Source organism: Akebia trifoliata, chromosome 4 (assembly GCF_017979445.1).
Source record: "Akebia trifoliata isolate Shusen 1 chromosome 4, ASM1797944v1, whole genome shotgun sequence".
Classification (NCBI taxonomy): domain Eukaryota; kingdom Viridiplantae; phylum Streptophyta; class Magnoliopsida; order Ranunculales; family Lardizabalaceae; genus Akebia; species Akebia trifoliata.
This window is the reverse complement of record NC_141378.1, coordinates 232,715-259,936: the sequence shown is the minus strand read 5'-3', so window position 1 is coordinate 259,936 and position 27,222 is coordinate 232,715. Positions and strand designations below refer to the sequence as shown.

At 35.8% G+C, this 27,222-nt stretch overlaps 1 protein-coding gene across 1 annotated transcript; it reads left to right on the top strand.

Moving 5' to 3' along the window:
- Positions 1–1,247: 1,247 nt before the first annotated feature.
- Positions 1,248–25,906, top strand: LOC147402678 (putative sphingolipid transporter spinster homolog 2). The gene is made up of 16 exons (XM_086438006.1): positions 1,248–1,554; positions 2,388–2,519; positions 2,805–2,906; positions 3,189–3,293; positions 3,384–3,459; positions 4,087–4,161; positions 8,564–8,666; positions 8,760–8,819; positions 9,976–10,057; positions 11,228–11,325; positions 11,631–11,707; positions 16,218–16,331; positions 17,867–17,986; positions 21,359–21,487; positions 24,541–24,619; positions 25,539–25,906. Exons 1-16 carry the CDS (start codon positions 1,493–1,495, stop codon positions 25,661–25,663), a joined length of 1,539 nt encoding a protein of 512 aa, XP_086294132.1. The 5' UTR covers positions 1,248–1,492; the 3' UTR covers positions 25,664–25,906.
- Positions 25,907–27,222: the final 1,316 nt, after the last annotated feature.

Genomic DNA, 27,222 nt, shown 5'->3' with positions numbered 1-27,222 from the left:
ATAGTTACTAGTTAGAGATCACCAATCAAGCTTATTTGTCGGTATCGACACCACTAATGGTGGGCTAAGTTCATGGATTAATAGGTTAAAAGATTTTGCTATATGAAACTTTTGGTTTGCTTTCATGCCCAGGCTTGTGAGTGGCATCATCAACCCACAAATGCTTGGAAATCTGACCTCCTGTACTCAAATTCTAGCCATTAAATCATTTTTAGATGGGGCTTGGAACCTATTCATCCTAGTGGTCATAAAAGCCTGTATAAAGAAAAAAAACATTCATACATCCAGTAAGATCAATATTTACATCTACTACCTTGTATCCAAAGGTAGAATCATCAAATTCTCAAAAATACTTTTCAAGCAAGGTGGGGATGCTTACTATCTAATTCAGTTTAGTAATCTATTGTACCTCTTTTCCTTCTTTTTTTTTGAACTGTGGTATCCGAGCGTCAAACTTGGAGCATGTGCAGTCCCCTTACCCCAGTTACCCCACACATTAGATAATTTATGGTCTTGGCCATCTCAATGAAGTCTCCCTCTTCATCAATTTCTCATCTACATCTTTCCATTTACTTCACAAAAGCCCAGAGATAAAAAATGATTATAGGCAATTTTTTAATTATGATTTTTGCTACAATCCAGAAGTACAACGTGACAAACAAGATCTTGATACCCATAAGTGCTTTTTATGGATGAGAAGCTCAAATCTGCCGCACCAAAATAATAATAAAAACTGTCAATGAGATATTTGTAACTTATAGTTCTAAAGTAAAAGAAGATAAAAGAAAATCAGAATGAATACTAAAAGGCCAAATAAATCGAGGTCGTAAGAAATGATCTTAAAAAAGAAAAGAAGAACCATTATAAAACACATAGGGAAGAAATATATAATTTCATGCTAGCAATTTCTCCCAAATCACGAGATAGCTGTAATTAAACTATCATAAATGAGTCGTGTTGGGGTAACACAAACGGAGACACAAAAGTGACAAAATGATGTGGTGTCGCACACATTACCGTAGATGCTTTTCTGCGATATACAAGTAATAAGCATCTAAATTATGTGTGCGCCACCACATCATTTTTGCCACCTTTGTGTCTCCATTTATATCATTCCAGCATTTTCCGTCATAAATATCAAAGGAAAATACATTACTAGAATCAAAAAGAGGTTAGACACTCTCCATCAAATCAAATGTTGATACAGGGGATACTTCCTAGGGATTTCCAACAGTAATGAATCTTGACTCTTTAGAAACCAGGAAACACCTGTTTTATCGTCCATCTCTATCTATGAGTGTGGGATTAATTCGTTAACCCACGTTAAAAAAAAAAAGTGGTCAAATTGTAAGAAAAATTTGATTCTTGATGACAACGCGACCAATAGATTAGAGAAAGTACAGCTACTCAACAACCATTCGGACGAAGACTTCTTATATGCAGAAGAAGAACCGCCAAAGCCTCATCCTGCCTTCTGGTGTACGTTCTATCTATGCACACTGAAATGGCGATCGCAGACTCAACTTCGAGTCCCTCGTGGTTCACGCCGAAGAGGTGCTGTTCTTCCTCCTTTCTATATTCCCCATATGTCTCAAGGAAATCTTCGACACAATTCGAGATCCTAGCTTGTCAGCTACTGGTCAATTTCTAGGGTTCCATGGATGTGTGCTATTCTGGCTTGTTTGTTTCTGATTTGATGCAGCATCCACTGTTTGAGATAGAGGAGAGTAATCGGTTTTAGATGACTATGATTGTAGATTTTTGTAATTTTTTAGTTTTAGGTGTTTTTTTTCGAAGTTTAATGATCTCGTTTTCACTGGATAGGTAGATGGATTGAAGAGAGTGGATTGGGTAAGGGATCTCAATGAAGTTGAGACAATTAACTTGAGAACATAAGAAAAATAAAGCTGAGCGAGAGAGCCAGAGAGGATTTTATTTAAAATCACGATAGTTTAGAGTTCTGCACAGATGTATGTGCTGGAATTGGTTAAGATGCGTTATTCAATCTTAAACCTATTAATGAAAACTTCAAAATGGATAAACTTAGGGAGCTCAATGAAGACAAGGAACTGAAGAATTTGATCAGATAGGAAGAATTTGAGCTATATATATAGCTGGAGACGATTGTAGTGATCTATTGAAAAATTAGGATGACTTAGATCTTTTACGGATTGTAGGTGTTGGAATTAGCTGAGATGCATTTTTCAATCTCTAAACCTTGTAATGATAACGTCTTTTATTCTTTATGTTGTCAGTCATTTGTTTGTACCCTAAGTTGATTCTTAAGTGTTTACTGTTGGCATATTTTGTTGAAGGCTACATGCCTTTCCAATCTTTTCAAGTTGTACTCATAAGAGGAAAAAAAAAAAAACCAATTTTGTTTGCAGGTTACTCATAATCTTTTGCATGATTAACATGTTAAATTATGTTGATCGAGGAGCAATAGCAAGCAATGGTGTGAACGGTAGTCTCCAGACATGCACAGATAGTGGTATATGCACCGCTGGCAGCGGAATTCAGTAAGTTATATTTGGAGGTTTTTATTTGATCATTTTTAATGTTTTTATTCTTGTTTCTATGAAGTTCGATCCAGCTAAGCATTTTCTTTGGTTACTGTCAGTTTCCAGTGTTTGGTACTTTTATAAAATAAAATAAATATCTTTTGCAATTGATCACAGATATATTGGGGGATTATTACAACCTGTGTAATAATGCAGGATTGAAAATGGAAAATTTCTGGAAATTCCATTTTTGTATGAATATCTCTTCGGTTCAACTTCATATCATTTTACTCTTACTTACAGGGGAGATTTTAACTTGAATTATTTTCAAGATGGCCTTTTATCATCTGCTTTCATGGTTGGACTTTTGGTGGCTTCTCCAATATTTGCATCCTTAGCAAAGAGGTATTTACCAGTTATAAGTGCATGATCGGCAAAGATTTTTTTTTTCCATTTCAGAAGTAATTTGGTTTGAAGATATTTGGCACAAGTTATACAACTGTTGCTAATCTGATGACCCTGCGTCATGTGATCTCCAAGGCATTTGGTTTGGATAGAAGTGAAGAAAATTGACCATTTTTAACTCTTTATTTATCAGAAATTGTAGTCATTGCATGGAAATGTGAATTTAGTTCTTTCTCCTTCATCTACTTTTGTTTGTTATTTCTCATACGTTGCCTTTCTCAGTCACAACCCGTTTAGGCTTATTGGCGTTGGATTGTCAGTCTGGACTTTCGCTACGGCTGGTTGTGGTTGTTCATTTGATTTTTGGTCCATTACAATATGCCGCATGTAAGTGTACCAATGTCTGTACCTTAAAAGTCTGTGTATCCTGATTTTATATTTCTTACAATGGTGATAATGCTCCTGTTGTTCTTTTAGGTTGGTTGGTGTTGGCGAGGCTTCGTTCATAAGTCTTGCAGCTCCATTTATTGATGACAATGCCCCCATTGCTCAGGTTTTTTTTTTCTCAACTCAATGGTGTTCATAATTAAGATTTGTATCGAGTACTTAATGTCCTTGCTTTGAGTACCCTATAAGATTCTTTACCATTATATTTCTAAACTTCTGTTCTACATGTGTTTGGCATAAAATGCACTCATTCTATAATCTAGCTTGTCACGTCATTCATTTTATTTTAAATTTTGATAGTTATGCGTAACCTTCTTAGTTTGTCACATCTCTCTTCCTGATGCAATTTGCTTCCAAAGCATGCGATTTTAATCTTGGAGATTAGTTTTATTTAATATATGTGCAAGTATTAAAGGCTAGATACTTATTAAAGAAAATGCATACCTATGCTACTTCATGACTTTCTCACTTGTTTGAGTTTTTTTTTTTTCCTTTTCTTTTTAAAATGATACTTGTAAAAAATGTATACCAATGATACTTAATAAAAAAAAATGCATACTTATCTTAGCCTAGTCAGAGATTTTGAATAGCATCTTTTCTCAAGCACATCTAGTTTTACCCTATTTACTTACATATGTTATTCAATACCCATATCTATATGCTTGTTTACTTTAATTGAATTTATAGTTAGGTTTTGTAACTATTTTTTTGGTATTTGATTTCATGGTATCAGAAAACAGCATGGCTTGCAACCTTTTACATGTGTATACCTACTGGAATTGCATTTGGCTATATCTATGGCGGATTGGTAAGTCTATCTTCTTTGATGGTAGAGTTTTTGAGGTTCATTTGTCAAACATATTTCTTCATCTAATGGGTCCAATGGAGACTTGGGGTCTTATTTGGTTGAACATACACAATTCTACTTTTATCTTTAATAAAATCCACCTGGTCAAAAGAAATATGTATTTCCCTTGCTATTGTTCACATGATGGGATTGCTTTGGTGCTACATAGTGTGTAGCTTAGGATTTTTAATTTTGTTAAGACAGAGAATATAATTGCTTCACTAATGGGTTTATTAGGTGTATATGGTGAAGAGTTGCCTATGGAGTGGGCATGTTTCTTGGATCCTGTGTGGTGCCGGACAGACCGTGGGTCGCCAAGTGTATGCCAATCAGGTTCATGCATCTGCCACATGGCACCATGTGTATGCCAATTAGACACCACATGCTTTCATCAAATCATCTGTGTGCCAACAAAGTGCTAGGCAACTGTCACTTGGCGGCACCAAATTTACCCACACTACATGTGGAACACGAAATGGCAAAGACATAGTGGGTTCACTATGTGGTGTGGCAAATCAAAGATGATTGGCCATATGATGGAGACACCCTCGCACAAATAGTAACAAAATTCAGATTTGGCTATTATTCAACGAGGGGTCATTTCGGTTAATTTGGAAAGAAAAAATTGGGAAAATTTCAGATACTATAAAAATGGTATTTTTAGTGTTTTTCAAAATAGGTGCATTTTCAAATACAATACAAATTAAATCCAGATTAATGAATGTATCATAATAATAAAATAATTTTTCTATTGATAAATTGTAAGGTATTGATCGTTAGAGTTAGAAGTATGGCCATTTGAATGGTTCATCTCAACAATATGAATTGTCGATCTTAACATTTGAGTTTGCACGTTTTATGCGGTGAGAGGGCATTAAGGAAGAAAATTTTGTATGGTGTAAGGGGCCATTAAGATAGAAAGATTTTTTTTTGAAAAGTATAATATATTGATAAAGAAGAAAACAAAATACAAGGAGGCCGAGAAAGCCTCCAAAAGAGAAAGAAAGAAAAAAACTTAAGCTACATTAATCACAAAAAGATTGCCATCTAAAAACGAAATCATCAAAAGTTATCCCCGCGAACTGAATGTTCTGTTTAGACCACATGTATAAAAAGCCCAATATCTCCAAGAAGCATGCATGAGAGCTACTAGTCTTATTATTGAACACTGTTATTTCTCTCCTTCCATACCCCCCAAGCAATAGCTGTCGGTAGCATATCCCACAAGATCCGTTTTTTGGTGTGAAAAACATTACTGGTCCATTCTACTAACAAAAGAAGAGAACTCACGCGGGGGAACCCAAAAAACATGGAAAAGCTCGAGGAAATTTGACCAAATATTATACGCAAAAGAAGAGTGGATTAAAATATGATTAACCAATTCCCCGTCTCTCAGGCAAAGGGGACAACAATTGGGGGTGATCCATCCCCGCACAATCAGATTATCTTACGTAAGAATCTTACCGAGGGAGGCCAACCAAACAAAGAAGGATATTTTAGAGGGGACTAACCTTGACCAAATGATGGGCATTGAAAGTGATCGCTCTGCACAAGGAGTGAGCCACTTGTAGAAGGATCTGACCGAGAATCTCAAGTCTTTAGCCCTTATCCACTCCCATTTATCCTGATCGCTGTCGTTGATGTGAACCGTATGCAGGAGATCAAGGAAAGATGTCACTTCAGTTAGTTCCCAGTCATTAAAGTTCCTTCTAAACCCCAAATCCCAAGTAGGACCAGACTCGTTGCCAATCAAACACTGCTGGATAGAACAGTTCTTCTTAATAGAACAAGCGTACAAAGATGGATATTGAGAAGCCAGAGGCAAAGTGCCACACCAAATATCCTCCCAAAATCTAATTCTGTCTCCCAATCCTGCTTTGAACCTAATCCCTGTTTGAAAATCCTCGCTCACCTTAAGAATTCATTTCCAAACACTACATCCGTACGAACCTTTCGACTCACCACTATACCATCCTAACATTCTCTCCTCGTATTTGGCCATCATAACCTTCCTCCACAAACTACCCCTCTCCTCACCGAATCTCCACAGCCATTTTCCTAAAAGAGCTCTATTAGCTATTCTAAGACCCCTTATGCCTAAACCCCCGTTCTTCTTAGGTGTGCAAATAATTTTCCATCTGACTAAATGATACTTCCTCCTGCCTTTCCTATCATTCCACAAGAAGTTCCTCATAAGCTTTTCCAATCTACCTTCAACAGACCTTGGGAGCGTAAACAAAGAGAGGAAGTAAACCGGGATACTTGATAAAGTACTTTTGATCAAAGTTACCTTCCCTCCTTTCGACAAATAATTTGCCTTCCACATGCTCAACCTTTTCTCCATTCTCTCGATCACTCCATCCCAGATTCTAATACTATTATATGGAGCTCCCAACGGTAGACCCAAATAAGACGTGGGCAAGGTATCGTACCCACAACCCAACGTTGTGGCCATCAAATGAATATTCTGAACCTCTCCTACCCCGAACAATTTACTTTTCTGCAAATTAATGTGCAGACCTGACATAGCCTCAAAACAGCACAATAAAACCCGAAGTACCCTCACCTGATCTCTCGAATGATCCAAAAAAACTATTGTGTCGTCCGCAAATTGAAGATGAGAAATCAATGGTCCATCTTTAACCCTAAACCCCGACAGCTTACCTAAATCGACCGCTCTTGCAAACAATCTACCCAAGGCTTCAGCTATATGATAAGAAACAAGAACGGAGATAAGGGATCCCCTTGTCTCAAACCTCTCGTACCTCTAAAAAAACCAGCTGGGCTCCCATTGAAATTTTTATGGGGTGAGAGGGCATTAAGTAAATTTTCCTTTTTATTCGTGGGGAGATGGGGTACAATAATTTTAGAAACCAGCTTTCAATGTTAAAAAGTGACGAATCATCGATTTAATAAGCGATTCAAATTCAACTTCCTGTGCGATTAATTGCCGATTAAAGTGTTGGACTCTCAAATCTCCAAATTTGTCTGAAAATTTGGCGAATTTTGTGACTAGGTGGCCACATCACTTGAGGATGCTTATCAGGTAAAGCAAAATTGGCAAGCCTACCAAGTTGTTAGAGTGGTGTTAACATGATTATGATTATATGTGTTTTGATAGGTTACATGATTATGAATAAATAAATGAATATGTAAATTTTCTTGTGAGAGCAAGGTAATCATCAAAGCTCAATCCCAGATTGGCTGAACGTATCTTGTTTCTCCATTTTGCTTAATGTCACGTCTTTTGCTAATTCAAACCATATCCGGTCTCACTGTTTTAATCCACATCCTTTTGGTGTCCATCTTGTTTTTAGAACCCTCAACTTACTCGTTCCTTCTAATTGGGGCTGCTATCCATCTTCGTTACACATGACCGAACCCATAGTCACCAAAGTCACCGACTTTTTCAAAAAATCGTGTTTAAATCTCAATTTTAAAGACCGACGATTAAATCACGACTTTTTGAAAAAGTCGCGATTTAAACAACAAAAAAATGTGTTTTTTTTTTTTTTTTGCTAAACAAACTATTTTAAAAGGATTTTTTCAAAGGCCATTTATTCTTAAGTTTAAAATAGGATTTGATGATATAAATGATAACATCACTTAGTAGAAAAAAATATACTGTCTTAACACTATTTTGATTTTTTCCTGATTTTTTCATTCTTTTTTACTTTTCCCCTTGCCGACTTATTCCCGAACCCCGACTTGGTGACTATGACCGAAACTCTCAATAGATTTTCATTTTGTTTACTACTTATTGGGACCTATCTTACATTTTCATGGATGTAAGGATTTCTAATTTTATCTTTCGTAGTTCTCCCACTCATCCATTTCAACATGTACTAGCACTAGTTATATTGTTTTCCATATTGCAAATGGTTGTTGATTGTAGTATTATGAGTTACTAGTGTATTTTTGCGTGTGTGTGTTTTTATTTATTTATTTATTTTTTATATTGTTAAATGTTTGGTTAGTACAAGAATATTGTTAATTGTTAATAGTTAGCATAAGAAGTATGGGTTCAAGGAGTTTGAACCTAGGACCTGGGAACAACCTCCGCAAGTCTTACCACTTAGTTAAGTGGCACTTCTTGTGTTTGTTTTTTTATTTCCTAAAACTTCAAAGCATGTTTTCTATGAATTCTATAATATTTTCATATTTTTAGAAATTCTAAAGTACCACGCTTACCGAAATATTTCCTTTGCCTAGCTGACTAAAATGTAAATGAAATCGAAATTTGCAACCTCGCTTGTTTGCCCTTAAGGAAAATGCTAATATGTGTGTGTGCCATATGCCATGAACTGCATAACTTTGATTTCCTCTGTTAATAATCAAGTAATGGTTTTCTTGTGAGTGTCAGGTTGGAGGTACTTTTAATTGGCGTTATGCATTTTTTGGGGAGGCTATCCTGATGCTTCCATTTGCTGTGCTGGGATTTGTTATGAAACCTTTGCAATTGAAAGGTGGATGGTTTGTCATATATTTTATCCTCTCATTTCTGATTTTTTATCTTGTTGCTAATATTTTTAGATCTTGTTAACAATTTGTAATTGCAGGTTTTGTTTCCATTGAACCAAAAGAAGCATCTTTAGAGACAGTTGCGTATGAAGTTGAAGGTACTACACATGCCATTACTTTGGACTGTTGCTACACTAAATTAACTTTTATAATATGTACCTATGTTTCACTTTTCTGATGAAGCCCCACGCACCAATGCTGAATGACCTAACACATGTCGTGGTTGCATAAATACGCTTAGAATTTCATTGAATTCAGTGGGCCCATAATGCTGCATGTATAAAATACCCAAATGAAAAGTTCACTAGATAAAATGGAGTTTTGAAGTTAAGGAAGTTTTTTAATGAATGCTTATAACATTGATATTAATGAAATTATACAATCTAATCATTGGAATTCAAATGGCATTTCTTAGATAAATTCTTGAATTATAATCTTTATAAAAAGATTGAAAATCTTCTTTATTGCAAAAGTTATATTGATATTATCAGTGCTCTTTTACAGTTTGAATCCTATTTTAGTAGATGTTAAATATGACAATAAAAAATGTATACGAGTCACCTAATATCACCTAACATAACACGGATGACAAGAAATTTATGTTCATGCATGTAGTTTGAATATTGAGAATTGAGTGAGTAAATGAGTGATGGAAACTTGTTCAATTTAACAATGAAGTAATGATACATGATTCTTATTTTTCATTCCTCTATGAGCCTAGAATAGTGTTTCGATTAAAAAAAAAATACTGAGATCATTCAATTCATAAAGATTTTTCTTTTGAGAGCTAATTTATTTATTAAAAAAAATCAGGAAAATCAAATAAATATATGCCACTTGAGTTGTTTTTGCAAGCTTTTGTATAAAAGCTTATCACTATATGTTGGGTTAGGGTGTGGTTCGGAGTGCACATACATAATCATAGCATATATTTATTTAATTTTCTTGATTTTTTATTTTTAGCTCTTAAAAGAATTTTTTTTATGAATTGAATGCTCTCAATATTTGAATCCTACTAATTAGTGAGATTCACCCATGACAACTTAGATATAACAACTGCTCATTTCCTCAAGCAGGACCATTGTAGCCCCATGCTTGCACTCATGCTTTTCTCCTTTTGGACAAGTACACAATCAAATTTCCTTGCATGTAATTGATAAAATCTGAGCTACATAAGGTTGGCTATTTGTTGATTCCTGCCTTGTTTGATATGAATTTCTTTCTTGGTGTTCAATGGTCACATTATAATTGCAGACGCACAGGTTTCAAATAGTAAAGGTGTTGTCTTGGTTGGAAATGAAGAATTCAATGACGTCACCTCAAAAAAAACTTCCTTGTGAGGATCTCATCCAAGCTCTTCTCTATTTCTATTCTTCCCCCCCCCCCCCAACACACACACACTTTTTATATATATTTTTGGTAGGTTACAAAATAATATATCAACATATAAGAATATAGAAAATATACTGTTTAGGTAAGATAGTTCTATGCAATAAGTTTGTATCAAAACCACTCTTGGCCAATGGGTCTGCTAGGTCATAGCATCTGTTAAATTGATTCCTGCACGAGTAGCTGCAGCGATTATCATCATCTGATCTTGCAAAAAAACAAAGAGATTAGACGGGTTATTTGTCCAAAGAGGACCATGAATTATTGAAGTCTATAGCAGGAGAATGAGGAGTGGAAAGACCAAGAGACCTGCATGAGAGTTCTGTTTTCCAAGGAGGCTAAAGTGGCTATATGTTCGAAGCAAGTGCTATTTTTCTAAAACATCCTCTGTTTGTATGGTTTTATTTAACTTAATGAAATCTATACTTAACAAAATGAATAAATAAACAATCCTTTCCTTCCAGAACCCTAGCAGATTGCAGAAGGTGAAAAAAAAACTCTCCAAATTAGCTTGCCTCTAGGTGAATCAGTGGTGGTGTGCCAACTTTTAAATAGATCTAACATTGAACATGACAATGGCAAGAAATGATTAACACAACTATTTTTAAACATCTCCTAGAATATCAAATTAAAATTTCAAAAGTATTGTGCGTGTCTTCACTTATGTGTCTGACACTGTAATGATATATATCCCTGAAACTGTGTTGAAAAGGAAATCACCTTTTTCCTAGTTGTCCAAACAATGTTTGAGGCTGTTTGTGGGGATGATGGTGCAAATTTTTAGCAGTGTGTAGTGGTACCCAAAATGCTGTTATCACAAAATAAAAATTAGCACTTACTGTTGGTTATAACTTTTTTATTCTTCCACCATTGATGTTAATTGGTGAACTTAACAATTCCAAATACTAAGGCCTTGTGTGTGTGGAGGGTGAGATTGGTATACACAATTAGTATGGGTGTGCATTGTTTTTTATGTACAAAACAGACCTTAAAAGCCTTGGATCTCCAAAACTCAGCTGACTCCAATAACTGTGCTAGATGTGTTTTGGCGTCTGTCCAAAGGGACCCTAAATTTTAGCTTGTGGCTTATTCTGTTGGTTCCTTTCATCTATGGCAGATCAAAGTGCGCATCAAAGATTTTGGACCAATTTTCAAGATTTTGGGAAGATATGAAAGTGCTCATGTTTGACAAGGTTTATGTTGTAAACATTCTAGGTATTTTGACACCCATCTTTAACCCATGCTTTCTTGCAAATTTCTTATGTTTAAAGGATAATAAAGAAGTTACATTTTGAACTTCAAGGAGTTTCCATATGCTCATGATCATGTATGTCGTAGCTAGGTTCCTTCTTCAATTTAATTTATTGTAGAACTGTAGATGATTGGATCAAGGTTGGGTACTTGTTGAACTTATGTCCATTTATTTAGTTTTTCATTCTGGAATACTTGTATTTTTATATGATCATTTCGATATAAATGTTTACAGTTTCCCTTTTAATATAGAAACTATCTGCATTCAGGTTACATATCATACAACTTCGTCATAGGAGCTTATTCATATTGGGGACCAAAGGCTGGTTATGCCATCTATCAAATGGTATGTTCTCATTGACCTTCTGTATGCTTATTATAATTTGATATCATGCCGTATGTCTAAACTCTGTCCTACTTACAAGTTACAACCATGACTGTGTAAGAGAAGTGACTAAGTATTTTTCATGTTTCGTGAACTAGGAAGTGACAAGAACTCTACTGATAGATAGTGTAGTACCGTCAGGTGTAGTGTAGTCAGGCTTCTCTATTCCGATTCTTTGATTGAGAAGGAGCCGGCGTATAAAATGCCGTAGGAGGTGAGTTCTTTGGAGGCGGGAGCTCCACCTTGACTGGGGTCTTGCCATAGATTACTCGAGGGGTAGTTTTGACGTAACTCACCTATCGGGATGTCGCTTCTGACTTAGATGATGTGCTCACTCCAGATAACATGAAAAACACTGAGTTAACCTTGTAATCTTATGGTATTCCCATGTATTCCAGCTCCCCAATTGCATGGTGCTTGTTTGTTCAGTCCAAATTCTTCCAGATATCATCTTACTTAAAATTGAGATGATGAAGATCTAAGTTGGCAACATAATTGGCGAACTTACACCTGCTTCCTGGTTGTTAAATATGTATTGAAGGTTGTGTACCTACCTAATCTTTGATTGCCTTTCTGACGAGAGGAAAAGCAATAAATAAGTAATCTTGGGATTGCCTTGTTACTCGCCTAATATTTTGTGTTGTTCAATTGCTTTGTCTTTGTTGTTTATTGAACCTGGGATTCTTGTCCTTGCCCTCTCTGTATGATGGGTGATAGTGCATTTTATGTGTTTCTCACTTTATGCGTCAACATTTTTCTTGCATTTTGTAGAATGCAAGTGAAGCTTGGTCCCATTTTTTTTTTTTTGGTTGAGTTTTTGACAAGTATGAAGCTTTGTTTTCACATTTCTATTTCTCCAAAACTACCGATTCTGTGAACTCGTTATCTATAGTGTATGTTCCACATTATGTACCAATGACACAGATTTAGTGATTTTAATTATTTTGAAATGGTTCAACATAGTTTTTTTGGGGGTAATGTGGTGTAGTCGTGTTCTGAATTACTGTATAGGGGTACGCTCCCTGGAGTTTTCAGCAGGATTATAAAATCTACCCAGGTTTTCTGTTTTATAGTAGGTGGTCCGTGCTATTAGGGTGTATTCCATCTTATAGTAGGTGGTCCAAATCCCTTATCTCTGTCATTCACTGGATTATAGATAGAGAGGGTTCCTTACCCCTTATCCTAGTTCTTTCATGAATGGGTAGGTGACTCCCTATCCATCGTGCTCTCTCCTCTATGCAGTAATATATAATATAAAGACAACGAAACTCAATTCTAGGTCTGTGTACAAAAATAGCTCTAGTCAAAGCTTCATGTGGCAAATGCTTAGGCCAACAATTTCATTTGGTCAGGACCCCCAAAGCCTGAAGCATGGCATAGGCAATCACTCTAGCTGAGGTTGATTCTGTTTGAGATTTTTATTTCTTGTTGTAGTTTGGGATTTGTAGTTAAATTGGATAATTTCATATAAAAAATAACATATCTTTAATATTTATACTTATGTAGTTTAGGGTATAGATGTTTACTTTCTCTTTGTTTCCGGGGTTGTACTCGTTGTCCATGAGAAAAACAATGTCTGTCTCTACCTTCTTGGTTCAAAATGAGAGGGGCAAGTCTTGGAATCTTTGTCTAAGAAGAAGGCTCAATGATTGGGAGATTGGGACGCAACTTCAATCATGGATTTGCTGGCCTCCTTGGGCCTTTCCCTAGATAGGGCGGATCGCTGGATTTGGAAAGGTACTAGTGGCAGTCATTTCTCTGTCAAGTCTTTCTATTCTTTATTGGTAGAAAAGCATGAGTCTTGCTTTCCTTCAACTTTTGTTTGGGCTTCTAAAGTGCCGACCAGAGTACCTTTCTTCATGTGGTTGGCAACTTTAAACAAGCTTCTTGTGATTGATCTTCTTAGACGGAAGAGTGTTTTTAGTTGATTATTGTTGTATGTGTAAAGCAAGTGGGGAGCCTTTGGAGCATCTCCTAATTCATTGTGATTTGGCTTTTGGGGTTTGGTCCCATTTCCTTTCGTTGTTTAAGGTCTCTTGGTGTCTTCCCAACTTGGTTATTTCTTTTATTTCCAGTTGGAAGTCTCCTTTTCCTATCAGGAAGAAGATTCTGTGGAAGTTCACTCCCTTTGCAATTTGTTTGGGGCTTGTGGAAAGAAAGGAACGGGTGCACTTTTGATGGCAAGGAAAGCTCGACGTAGGAGATAACTTTTAGCATTCTTTGTTTTTTTATGTTTTTTTAGGAGATTTCTTGTTTGGATGGGACACTTAGTAGGGGGAGATTGTAATCTTTTTCTTCTTTTTGGGGACTCCTTGTCCTCTTATCAATAAAATTTTCACTTCTAAAAAAAATGTTGGTTGGTCAATGAATAACATGATCATAAAATGAGTGTAGTGAAAGGATTTTGAGATGGATGAGTGAAAAGACTAGGAAAAGTAAAATGAGTATAGTGAAGTAATTTAGAAAATAACCTTGATAAGAGATAAAATAATGGGAATTCGATTAAGATGGTTTGGGCTTGTAGAAGGAATACCAATGATGAGGAGTGTTTTGGTGCATGTTGAAGGGTCTTAAAAAAGGAGAGAAAAGTCAAAAATGACATAGAAGAATATGGTAATAAAGGCATTCTATGCTTTTCTAATGTTTAGTGATGTGTCCTTGTGCAGTTTTTGACAATTGCTAAAAGGGCTTACAACATCCACGTATGTCTAGGTCAATAAAAATACATTTCAATGCCTTTTTTTCCCCTTAGTTTAGCCAATCTATTATGAAAGGTAAAAAAAAAATTTGGTGAAGTAATCCTGTTTTTATCGTCCTCTAAATGGATATCCTGTTCTTCCACATGTAGAATTCTACATGAGCATCAATGTTGTTACCTTGTCTTCTTTTGGCAGCTCTTTTTCTGTGCAATAACATTTTCTCTGCTATTTTAAATGTCTAATTATTCACAATGTTTTCTATTGTTTACTTTATGGTATGCCTGCTATTATTTAAATTTGTTATTGTTAGTTATGCTGTTATCACTTCTTTCATAATCATTTGTGTCCATTAACAACTCCAAAGCTTTTCATGTTTACACTGTACATGCAAATTCATTTAACATTTAATCTGCTATCAAGTATTATTACACTTTTGTTTTCATTTTCTGGTAATTGAGAAGAACTTCCATTAGTAATCATAATGTATACACCCCCAAAAAATAATGTAAGCAGCTTATAATGTTTCATTGAATCAAGTCCTGTTTGCTATAGCTTAGGGAATCTAAGGAATGATATCCCAAGTCCATAATCACAAATGCATCAACCACATGGTGCCTATGTCAAGTTCCCAGCTGTAGACTGTTGAAACGTCTTCAGAAAGAATCCGTGGCCAAGTTCCCTCGAGGGGGATGCTGGAGGTGCCCATGTTTTTGTCCACTTTGGGGGTGTGATCTGTTGAGTTATGCAGATGAAGACATGAAGTTAGAGAAGAAGCACGCTCCATGTGTGAACTTTAGTCTGGCTTTGCCTATATGAAGGAGTGGGTTGTCAGTCCAAGAACTGGTGTAAACTATGTACAATATGAGCTATGCTTGTTTTGCAAGTCTCAAGCTTAGATGAAGGATTGGGTTGCATCAGGTTGATAACCAACATAAAGTTCTGTATATCTCTGCACATGGTTCACAAAGTTAATAGGCTCCCTGTTTACTGACCCATGGCTTTTGATATAGGATACAAGATGATGAAGAATAATAAAACCAGCTAATTTAAATGCTACAGCTAGAAACGAAAGATGACTTAAATGAAATGTAGGGCTGTCTCTCATCCGCATTCCCTCCTCTCAGCCTTTGCAGTTATTTCTGGTGTACATCGATGGAAAAGATGTTGATTAGATATATTTAAAGCATGTTGATCAAGATAGTCCCCCACCGATTGATTTCTGGGCCATCATTTTACCGTTTCTTTCCCTTTTGGAGAATGATTCTTTGTGTTTGTGATGTTCTTTCTTTTTCATCATATAGATTCGACCATCTCTCCTATGTTTCTATCCACTCATTTTAGAATCTTACAATGGAGATGCTCTATTCGATTAATTGAGGATAATGTGCTATAAGACCCTCATGAATATCATTCGGACAATCCAACTGCACAAAGATTTGTCCATGCTATGTAGCCAACTTCAACAAAAATTAGTCCATTATGACATTCCTAACCTCTTGAAAAGATAACTTGGATGTTCCTTCTAATTGGAGCTGATGTTTGTAGATCATTCTTGTTGCCAATATATAAATTCCTCATCTGTTTGTAAATATTAGATTCTGCTTGGGGTAATTTGATATTTCATTTTGTTGGTACTTTTTTATAATTTCCAAATACCACTTTACATTTATTGAGTTATTGTGTTGTTCACTTAGTTATCATTTTCAAATTGCCATTTTTCTTTTGTTTATTTTTGTGGTTGTAATCTTTACTAAATCAGGGCTTGTTGGCAGAGTAATGCAGATCTGATGTTTGGAGGGGTTACCGTCGTATGTGGAATTTTTGGAACACTAGCTGGAGGCTATACTCTTGATTGGATGAACTCCACAATATCCAATGCTTTTAAGGTAGATGGAATTGAATTATAAAGATGGGTTTTTGGATTTCCTTCTTTTGATTCTTTAGCATATATTGGTTATTTTCCTACTTCAATTTATCCCTTTTGAGTATACAACAATGGGCAATTGTACCAAATCAATTTGCTGCCTAGACACAATTTTAAATAATGATTTTGTGAACAAATAACTAAGTTATCATCACTATCATGATCAAACTCTACTTTTTGAAAAATAAAGTCCCAAGTGGAAGTTCGTTCTCACACCAGACACCTCTAATTTCCTATGCTATTATTCACAACTTTTGTCTTACCATCAGTTGAGAATGATAGTAGTCACCAGAGTGCTTTAAGTTTCGTCCCAATCATTGTCCACATCTTCTAGAAGTAATAGAAAATTTTCAAATCTCAATTGATGTTTTAAATATTGGTATTTGAGGAAAAAACATGGCAATATTAAAGAGCATCCAGTGACTTCATACATGGGATGGAATGAGCCATCCCGGGAATTCATTCCACCACCAACACGAAAATAAAGATGGAATATTGATTGAAATCTCAGTAATCTATGCTTTTCTCCTCCCACTCATGGATTTAAATCTCATCCAGTCATCTCAGTCTCGTTCAACAACGATACAGATATATACTGTGTCTCAACATTTGCATCATCTTGCAAGATAAACGAGATTTCTCAGACAATATTTTGAAAATCTCGGCCGAGTCAACCTGGATTTTGTAGATTTTGATTAAAATAATTAAAAAAATTTAGCATTTAAATATTTATTATATACATAAAAGATTTTATTGACTAAACATCTTCTAATGTACCTTGTTTTATTAAAAAATCATATCTACTTTAATTTAAATATACGTAAATCAATTAATATAAACCAAGTCAAATGGTTTGTCTCATCCGAGACAAGTTGACTTGTTCGAGACAACTCGGTCTCGTCCATGGACGAGACGAGATGTCAAACTGAGTTTTGAAACCATGCTCCCAATGTGCATGTTGAACCAATATCCAATATTTGCATATGAAGTCTTATTTTTGTGTTTGGTCTTTTCCCAATTGACAAGCCTAGCTTTGCTTGTTGATTTTCCTTGCGCCTTGTTTCAAACTTAAGACACTGACAACAGTACTCAAGAAGGGCAATAGCTTGTGTCATGTCTAAAATGTCCTAATTCTCTGGCATGCAACTATTTTATTGATAGGTGTAAAAAGTAGCAAATGAAAGGATGTTGAGAGAACCTAGCTATTATAGAGAAAAGAAAACGAAACAGCATTGATCACACGTTGCAGTCTACCCTTGCATACCAAGTCCTACTTAAACATGAAGTCTTCGGAAAAGATGCCCTTACTCAACAATTGAGACACTCCTCACAACGACGTAGATCATCCCAACACTATCATTACAACTCGGTAGTTTTCGGTTGAGTTCATACAGTTTAGTTTGCTGAGCATTATTGTGTCAAACATTTAACTTGAAAAACTTTGTAGACCATGTGTTGATTATATGTCATTAAATAAATCCCATAATTTTCTTGCAGTTTCTTTCTGGAGCAACATTTCTTGGTGCAATATTTTGCTTTGGTGCCTTTTGTACAAGGAACTTGTATGTCTTCCTAGCTCTTTTCTCAATTGGTGAATTGCTCGTCTTTGCCACACAGGTACCTTTCTAATTGAGCCAAAAAATAAAAATAAAAAATCTTGGCTTAGCTGCAAGTTCAGTTGTCCATATTTGCACCAGTTGTTGCAGTCCTTTCCTGGCATAGTTTTTTTTTTTTTTTTTTTTCCGTAACATATTGTGGAACTTTACCTTATGATTTTTAATAAAATAATGGGCACTTCCTATACCATGGTATTTAAACAAGCTTGATGAATTGATTGGTCTAAAGCAATTGCATTTTGAATTCAAGACTCATGTATGAGAAGTGCCAACTAACCCCCAACTCACATTGATGTTATCTTTAAGCCATAACATACTCGCTAAACAAATATGTTCAAACTTTAAACTTTGTATGCTTGGTCAGTCTAAAACAATAGCATTTCGACTTCAAGACCTGTGTATGAGAAGTGCCAACTAGACCCCTAGCTGACACTGGTGCTATGTTCAAGCGTAACATTAAACCTAGGTTACCTGGTTTGCTCGATTCGATTCGGGTTTGCCGTTCGCCAGTCTAGAACAAACCTGGCTTGTATGGATAGGAAGAAACAGGGGTGGAGCCAGGATTTTCTTGTAGTGGGGGAAAACTACTGTCAGTGCTAAGGTTGAAGAACTTGAAGATGAATGATTTTGGAGAAAAAATTGAAGGTTTTTGTCAGTGGTTGAAGAAAAGGGTATTTAGATCATTCCCAATTAGTCTATGAGAGAAGGCCCGAGTCAAGAGGGGGGGGGGTGAGGAATTGGAGGGAGGTAAGATAGTCGGGGCAATTGACCCCACTAACTCCTTACTAGCTCCACCCCTGGGAAGAAATAATTTGTTTCTTGGTTCTCTAGTTTGGTTCACTTATATATATATCTATATATAGGGTCCTGTTTGGCAGCCAACACGGAGCTAACGCCTTTGTCCTATATGGGTTAGAAGTTTCAGAATGGGCTGATTTTTTGTGAGGATGATCTCTATGGTGGGGAGATCACCCTCACAAAAAAACAGCCCAATCTGAAACTTCTAACCCCATCAAAAGTGGTTTAGAATTGTGGACCTTCAAAATTTTACCGTTAATTTGTAAACCATTTTTGATGGGGTTAGAAGTTTCAGAGTGAGCTGATTTTTTGTGAGGATGATCTCTATGGTGGGGAGATCACCCTCACAAAAAAACAGCCCAATCTGAAACTTCTAACCCCATCAAAAGTGGTTTAGAATTGTGGACCTTCAAAATTTTACCGTTAATTTGTAAACCATTTTTGATGGGGTTAGAAGTTTCAGAGTGAGCTGATTTTTTGTGAGGATGATCTCCTCACCTTAGAAATCATCCTCACAAAAAACCAGCCCAATCCGAAACTAATAAGCCATATAGGACAAATTTTGGTTCTCAACATTGGCTGTCGAATGCTACCCACATCTACATATATATATATATATATATATATATATATATATATATATATATATATATAATATATATATATATATATATATATGGGAAATGTTCAGCAACAAACATTTTGGCAAAACATTTTTTAAAACATGGGTTAGAAGTTTTGGAATGGGCTGATTTTTGGTGAGGATGATTTCTACATCCTCACCAAAAATCAGCCCATTCCAAAACTTCTAACCCCATCAAAAATGGTTTACAAAAAATGGACGGTCCACGACTTTTCAACTTGTAAACATGGGGCTAGAAGTTTTGGAATGGGCTGATTTTTGGTGAGGATGATCTCCTCACCGTAGAGATCATCCTCACCAAAAATCAGCCCATTCCAAAACTTCTATCCCGTGTTTTGAAAAATGTTTTGCCAAAATGTTTGTTGCTGAACGGGACCCTATATATATATATATATGTAGATGGCGTTCGGAGGCCCTTAAGAGAGCCAAACATTTTTTCAATGTATGGGTTAGAAGTTTTGGAATGGGTTGATTTTTGATGAGGATGATCTCTATAACAAAGAGCTCATCCTCACCAAAAATCAGCCCATTTTGAAACTTCTAATCCCATCAAAAGCGGTTTACAAAAATTGGACGGTTCACGATTCTTCAACTTTTAAACTAGGGTTAGAAGTTTCGAAATGAGCTGATTTTTTGTGAGGATGATCTCTTTGAAGAGATCATCCTCACAAAAAATCAACCCATTCCGAAACTTCTAACCCCTATTTTGAAAAATGCTTGGCTCTCTTTAGGGCCTCCAAATGCTTCCCTATATATAAATTGAGTGTTAAGCAAGTTACAAGTACAACCATTGTGTTAGAAAATTTTAAGTTAACTGAAACAAAATACATATAATGATCCAAATTTTAAATGTAAATTGTATAAAAGATTATTAAAATACATAATATATATTCCATATTGAAATAACAAAATCTTTGGGATATGGCATTGTTTTTGTTATTGATCTTGAAATAACAAAATGAAACTAAATATCCTTATGTCCAAAAATGTATCACATAAAAAATCCATTGCCTTATCAAGTTTAAGTACCATATTAATCAAGCTATAGTCATCAAGCATTCATATTCTAAAAAACATGCAAAAAAGTATACTCATATGGCGGTTGACTAGAAGAGGCAAAAAGAATCAAATAACTCTTCGTCAATGAAAGAGAAACTGAAGTTTATGGAGAGATTGAAGATGTCTTTGAGGAGGGACGTAATAGGAAGTCTCTTTATTCGCATCTCTCTTCAAGGTTTTATATTCTAAAAATCATGCAAAAAAGTAAATGATCACTTCATGGAAGCTAGAAGATGACTAAAAGAATCAAATAACCTTTTATCGATGATGACTCTTGCATTAGGATGCAATTGAATTTCTCAAGATAGTACTTATTCATATAGCTGTGCCAGTCCCTAAATAATCGTACAAGGCTCTAAATTGCTCCATGTACTACTATTGTGTAACATAATTTGCTTTGGCTTTTAGCTACCCTTCATGTAGTATAAACCCATACGGAATGGTTTATGATATGTCCATGTGGCACTGATGTGGATGTAACCTGCATCTACTGCTAAACCCAGTAGCCCCTGTTATGCTTGTGAACAAAATCCTGTTCGCCATTTAGTTATGATTTTGGTACAGTTTGTATTCATTAAATGATCTATAAGATTCCTTCTTCTTTTTTTTTTTTGGGGGGGGGGGGCAACATATTTTGATCATGTGCTTATTGACTAGAAATTCCAGTGCATTGATTCCATATTGATTACTACTTTGTAGATCATCTTTTAGTAATTTTGGAAGATCACACACATTTATTTTAGAGAAGCTGAGAACTCTTTTTGTATTGTTTTGAAATCAACCAGTTCTGTTCTGCTAGTATTATCACGAGAAATAAGTATCTTGACTAGGAAAAATTGTATCAATATTGACAATCTGAATATGTGTTTGCAGGGACCTGTAAATTATATATGTCTCCACACTGTTAAACCGAGTATGAGACCAATATCTATGGCTATGTCTACTGTTTCGATCCACATCTTCGGTGACGTCCCATCTTCACCACTTGTTGGTGTTCTCCAGGTCTGCTTAGCAGTTTTGTACTACTTATATTTTTTTGAATTGTATATACTGAGTTGCTTTTATCTTTACATCAATATATGTTGAGTTGAATAGTCCTGAATGAATATATTGACATAATTATGGACATGTCTGAAAGGATTGTGACTAGTGTAAGAGTAAATGGAGAGGAGATTAATGAGTTCCTTGTTACAATTGGTTTTCATTAGGGATCAACTTTGAGTTCAAATTTGTTTGTGTTAGTTATGGATGAAGTAATTATACATATTCAAAGCACTTATCTTAGTGTATGTTATTTTCAAATAATGTAATCTTAGTTGATGAGACTAGAGAGAGAGAGTCAACCTAAACTAGAATTATGGAGAAAGGTAGTCAAGCCAAGGGCCTCAGAATTAGTTGAATCACAACTGAATGTTCAGAAAAATTGATGGTCTAGAGATACCACAAAGCAACAATTTCATTACTTCACATTTATTTTTTTATTTTTTTGAAAAGTATAATATATTGATAAAAGAGGAAAAACAAAGTATAAGGAGGCCGAGAAAAAGAGATTTTAGAGGGAATAGGCTTGGACCAAATGATGGACCCCAAGAGGGATCACTCAGCAAAGGAATTGAGGTTCTCATAGAAGGACTTGACAGAGAATCTCAAATCCTTTGCCCTCTTCCATTCCCACCTATCCTGTTCACTATCGTTGAGATGAACTGAATACAGGAGATCAAGGAAAGATATCACCTCATTTAGCTCCCAATCATTAAAGTTTCTCCTGAACCCTAAATCTCACGTGGGACTGGACTCGTTGCGTATCAAACACTGCTGGATAGAGCAATTATTTTTAATAGAACAGGCGTACAATGACGAAAATTGAGTTGTTAGAGGCGATGTACCACACCAACAATCCTCCCAGAATCTGATTTTGTCCCCCATCCCCACTTTGAACCTAATATCTCTTTCGAAATCCTCTACCACTTTAAGAACCCCTTTCCAAACACTACACCCATAAGAATCATTAGCCTCACCACTATACCAACCTAACCTCCTCTTCCCATACTTAGCTATAATGACCTTCCTCCAAAGACTCCCCCTCTCCTCTTTGAACCACTAAAGCCATTTGCCTAAAAGCGCTCTGTTGGCCAATCTAAGCCCCCTTATCCCCAATCCCCCGTTCTTCTTGGGCATGCAAAACACCTTCCATCTGACCAGGTGATACTTCCTCCTACCACTCTTATCGTTCCACAAAAAGTTCCCCATGAGCCTTTCCAATCTAATTTCTACGGATACTCGTCAATGTGCTTTTAATCAAAATTACTTTCCCTCCCTTCGAAAGATACTTGGCCTTCCACGTGCTCAACCTTTTCTCTAATCTCTCAATCACACCATCCCAAATTTTGATACTATTGTAGGGAGCTCCCAACAGTAAACCCAAATAAGACGTGGGTAAGGTATCATGCCCACAACCCAAAGTTGCAGCCATCAAATGAATAGCAATCACCTCTCCTACTCCAAAAAACTTACTTTTTTGCAAATTAATATGTAATCCTGATATAGCCTCAAAACAGCATAATAAAACACGGAGAACCCTCACCTGGTCCCTCAAATGCTCCAAAAAAACTAGTGTGTCATCCGCAAATTGAAGGTGAGAGATCAATGGTCCGTTGTTCACTTTAAACTCCAAGAGCTTATTTAAATCGACTGCTCTTCTAAACAATCTACCCAGGGCTTCAGCTATGATAAGAAACAAGAATGGAAATAAAGGGTCACCTTGCCTCAGTCTTCTCGAACTCCTAAAAAAGCCCGCCGGACTCCGGTTAACAAGAATCGAATAAGACACTGTCGTAACACATTTCATAATCCAACTTATCCACATTGTTCCAAAACCCATCCTCCCCATTATATATTTTAAGAAATCCCAACTCACGTGATCATAAGCCTTTTGCAAGTCTATTTTCCCTATCAACCCCTTCTTCTTATTCTTAATCCTAGAATCAAGATATTCATTTGCCATCAAAACACGATCAAGAATTTGTCTTCCCCAATCAAATTAAGGAAAATTTTATTAGACAACAATAAGACCAACTATGCTTTATGGAGTTGAATGTTGAGCAGTCAAAAAGCATCATGTTAATAGATTAAGTGCAGTCTGGTGAGGATGTCGAATTGGATGAGTGGAAAAATTAAGAACTACAAAATTAGAAATGATGATGATATACTTGATTGAGAACCTAATAATTAATATCTCTCTGCATTATTATTGATGGTTTCACAACACATCGCTATTTGTAGTTCTCTCAAGTGAAGCATTCTTCTTTTGGTACCTACCAAAAATATGTTACATTCTAGAAGGCAGACAGACTTCAGAGATGCTGGAGTTATTTCTTTCATAATATTTCTTGTCCCTTGTACTGTCCCTTAGCGCAGCTTATTAAATATTATCATTAGCAAGCAAAAAACTGTAGAAGAGTTGCATGCAAACAACTTGAGGGAATAACTTGAAGCAGAAAGGTGGACAAAATAAAACTGTTTGGAACCAATTTTTTTTGTTTAGAGTAATGTTTATATGCCTTATATCAATGTTATAAAGTAGCATCAACTGACTACACATAAGAGGATTTTTTCTTATATAAGCTACAAATAACTGAACAGTGCAGATAACTGTATATTATTTTTAACATGATATTCAATACAAGTAATAAGATTCACTCAAATGTTATTTCCTATAAATTCCTTAGGAATTCTTAGAGGTGACCTCTATGAAAATATCCCAACATTATTTCTAAGGGCACATGTAGTGTGTCTGATTGTTCCCATCGTAATAGAATCTATATTCACCTATCATATCACTATGACTAACAGTTTTGTTTGTTATTTACTTATTTATTTAGATCGATGCTTCGTTTATTAAGTTATTTCATTCGTTCTTACCTTTTTTCTGTTGAAGTTATTGGTTATTTGATTTACTACATCTTTACGAGCTATCAGATCTATTCTCATAGTTTCCTTTCAAATCTGTTTAGATCTGGTCTTGTAATTGTCTCATTTTGCAAAACTTCATGCAGGATTATGTCAACAACTGGAGGGAGACTTCTCTGATTCTCACATCTGTATTTTTTCTGGCAGCTGTAATATGGTTTATAGGTAAGTTTTAACCAGTCCCTACTATGATTGTGTACCTATATTCAACTTCATTCTTCTCCTCTCTCAAATTCACTGCAAAATTCACAAGGTTCGGTGCTTGAAAACCTCAGATATGGAATTAGGAACTATTTAAGTCCATAAATTGTGGAAGGTGCGAGCTTGTTGATACCAAGCCCTGGGTTCAAAACCCGCCTTGACATACTAATTACTAACCACTAACCCACTTACTTAAAAAAGAAAAAAAAAATTGTGGAACCTGAAGTGAGGAGAACACACAGAAACAGGGACCTGACAAAATGACATTCAAGATTTATTGATTTCAGTAACGTCCATCCTTATTTGGTTGAGATTTTTTTATATGTGAATCAAAGAGTGATCATACCTGTGTTCCTCGTATCCTGGTTGTTGCCATCTTAATGTTGGAATAATCAAAAGTGGTGAACCAAGTCTTTCTGAAATTCAAAGCATTTAATTCCCACCATTGGGTTGAAAGCAAAATGTTGCAGCTGTAAGTTTGATCCCATGAGAGGCAAACAATGGAAACATATGAAGTTCTCCAGTTTATTTAGATTTGATATAAGAGTAGGGATGGATGGTGAAAGATTGCAAAGTAGATTAAGATGGTTTGATCATGTGTGTGAAGAAGACTAAAATTGGCACCTATGACAAGCACAATGGTGTAGGTTGAAGATTCTAATTGAGGAAAGCCAAAGAAGGATGTGGATGGAACTGGTGACTGTAAACTCTCAAAGAGCGTTCTCTTCTAATTTCCTCTTCTGTTTTTGACCTTTTAAATGTATAGCTGGGATTGAACCGTGAATTTATTTATTTCGAACCGTGAATTTTCTACCACCAAAAAAATGAATTACTCTAACATGGGCTCAAGGGCATGGTTAAGTGGGTCAATTATTTTTTGCAGGGATTTTTCTACACAGTGTGGACAGATTTAATGAAGATAGTGAGCATCGCGCAACTACTATTGAGAGATCAGACCTAAGACCATTGCTTCAAGAAAGCACTGGAAATGCCGGAGGAATCTGCTGAACTTTTACAACAAAAGTTACAAGTTGATTGATGCATGTGCGTTCCATGATGCTTTTCTCCAATGTGAAATTTTTTTTTTTTCCAAAATGTAATTATAACGTGTTCTAAATTGTTAAAAACTAGGAAGAACATTGTAGGACAGGAAAAAAAATCAAGAAAACATTAGTCTTTACTTTGCATGTGTATAAAGATATGATCAACTACGTGAACAGTTGAAAAATCTACACACTCTATTTGTGCTTCCGCTTGTGAGTCCCTCTCTCCCATGTGGATATTATAGGATGCTCAAATTGTAGGGGTATGTTTGATTGCATGGAAAGTCACTTTCCATAGAATTTGAAATCTATGGAAAATTAGTTGTGGAAAATAGGTAGGGTTAGAAAATCAAATTCCATTGTTTGATTTCACTTGGATAAAATCATGGAAAAAATATGAGAAAAAAGAAGAAGAGGAGAAAGAGGAAGAAGATGAGAGGAGAGGGAGAGGAAGAGGGAGGGGGGAGGATGTGGCGACGGTGGCGGCAACTGAGGTAAGTGAGGAAGATGGGGGGAGAACGTCATGGTGGTGGTGGTGGTGGTGGTGGTGGCAGAGGAGGTGAGGGATAGAGAAGAAGAAGAAGAAGAAGAGAGAGAGAGAGAGAGAGAGAGAGAAGGTGGTCGGAGACGGAGCCGACGTCGACGACGACGGGGACAGCAATGACGACGACGACGACGACGACGAGGTTAGTGTAATGGTGGTGGTGGTGGTGATAGGGAAGAATTGATGATGGAAAATATGGGTGGATTTCATTTTCCCACCCATATGGGTGGAAAAGTGAAATACATGATTTAGTGGACTTTTTGAATGGAGTGGAAAATGAATTTTCATTTTCATGTACAATCAAACACTTGAAAAATGTCATTTTCCATGGAAATTGATTTTCCACCCTATTTTTCATGTGCAATCAGACATACCCTAAGTTCTTCTCAACATCATGATTATTGTTCTATTCTAAAATTATTAACTTGGTAAAAAGATGCCTAAAATGAGGATTTAAGTAAATAATTCAAAATTATCAAATTATATTAACTGTTTGAGATCTTGTATGTTAGGCATTCCACAGACAGGTATGGAGTATCAATTCAACTCCAATCACGGATGGCCAAAACCACTTGATATGGTGAATCTTTGTCGAAAGTATCATAATCCAAGGGTGCAAATTGGATCAGTTTGGGGCCAAATCAAAATCGAATTGACCTAGGCTAGTTTCACTAGAGTCAAACTATGGTCGTTTGGTTCTTGGGTTACCAATATCCTATAAACTTGCTTCCAAACAACATATGTTTTGATGAAAAAAATAATTAAATAACAAAAAAAAATATTTTATATAATAAGTCATCAAAGTCTATATTAATTGGGGGTGTTGTGTATGAAAACGGGGATAAAATCTAGTATGTATAAATATTTATTTTATAAGGGGTCGAATCTCTATTTGGTTTGGTTATGTACCAACCCTAAATTGAGAGTCGAACCAAAACTTATTCCGAACCAACTCTAACCTAAAGGTTTGTTCTCATTTT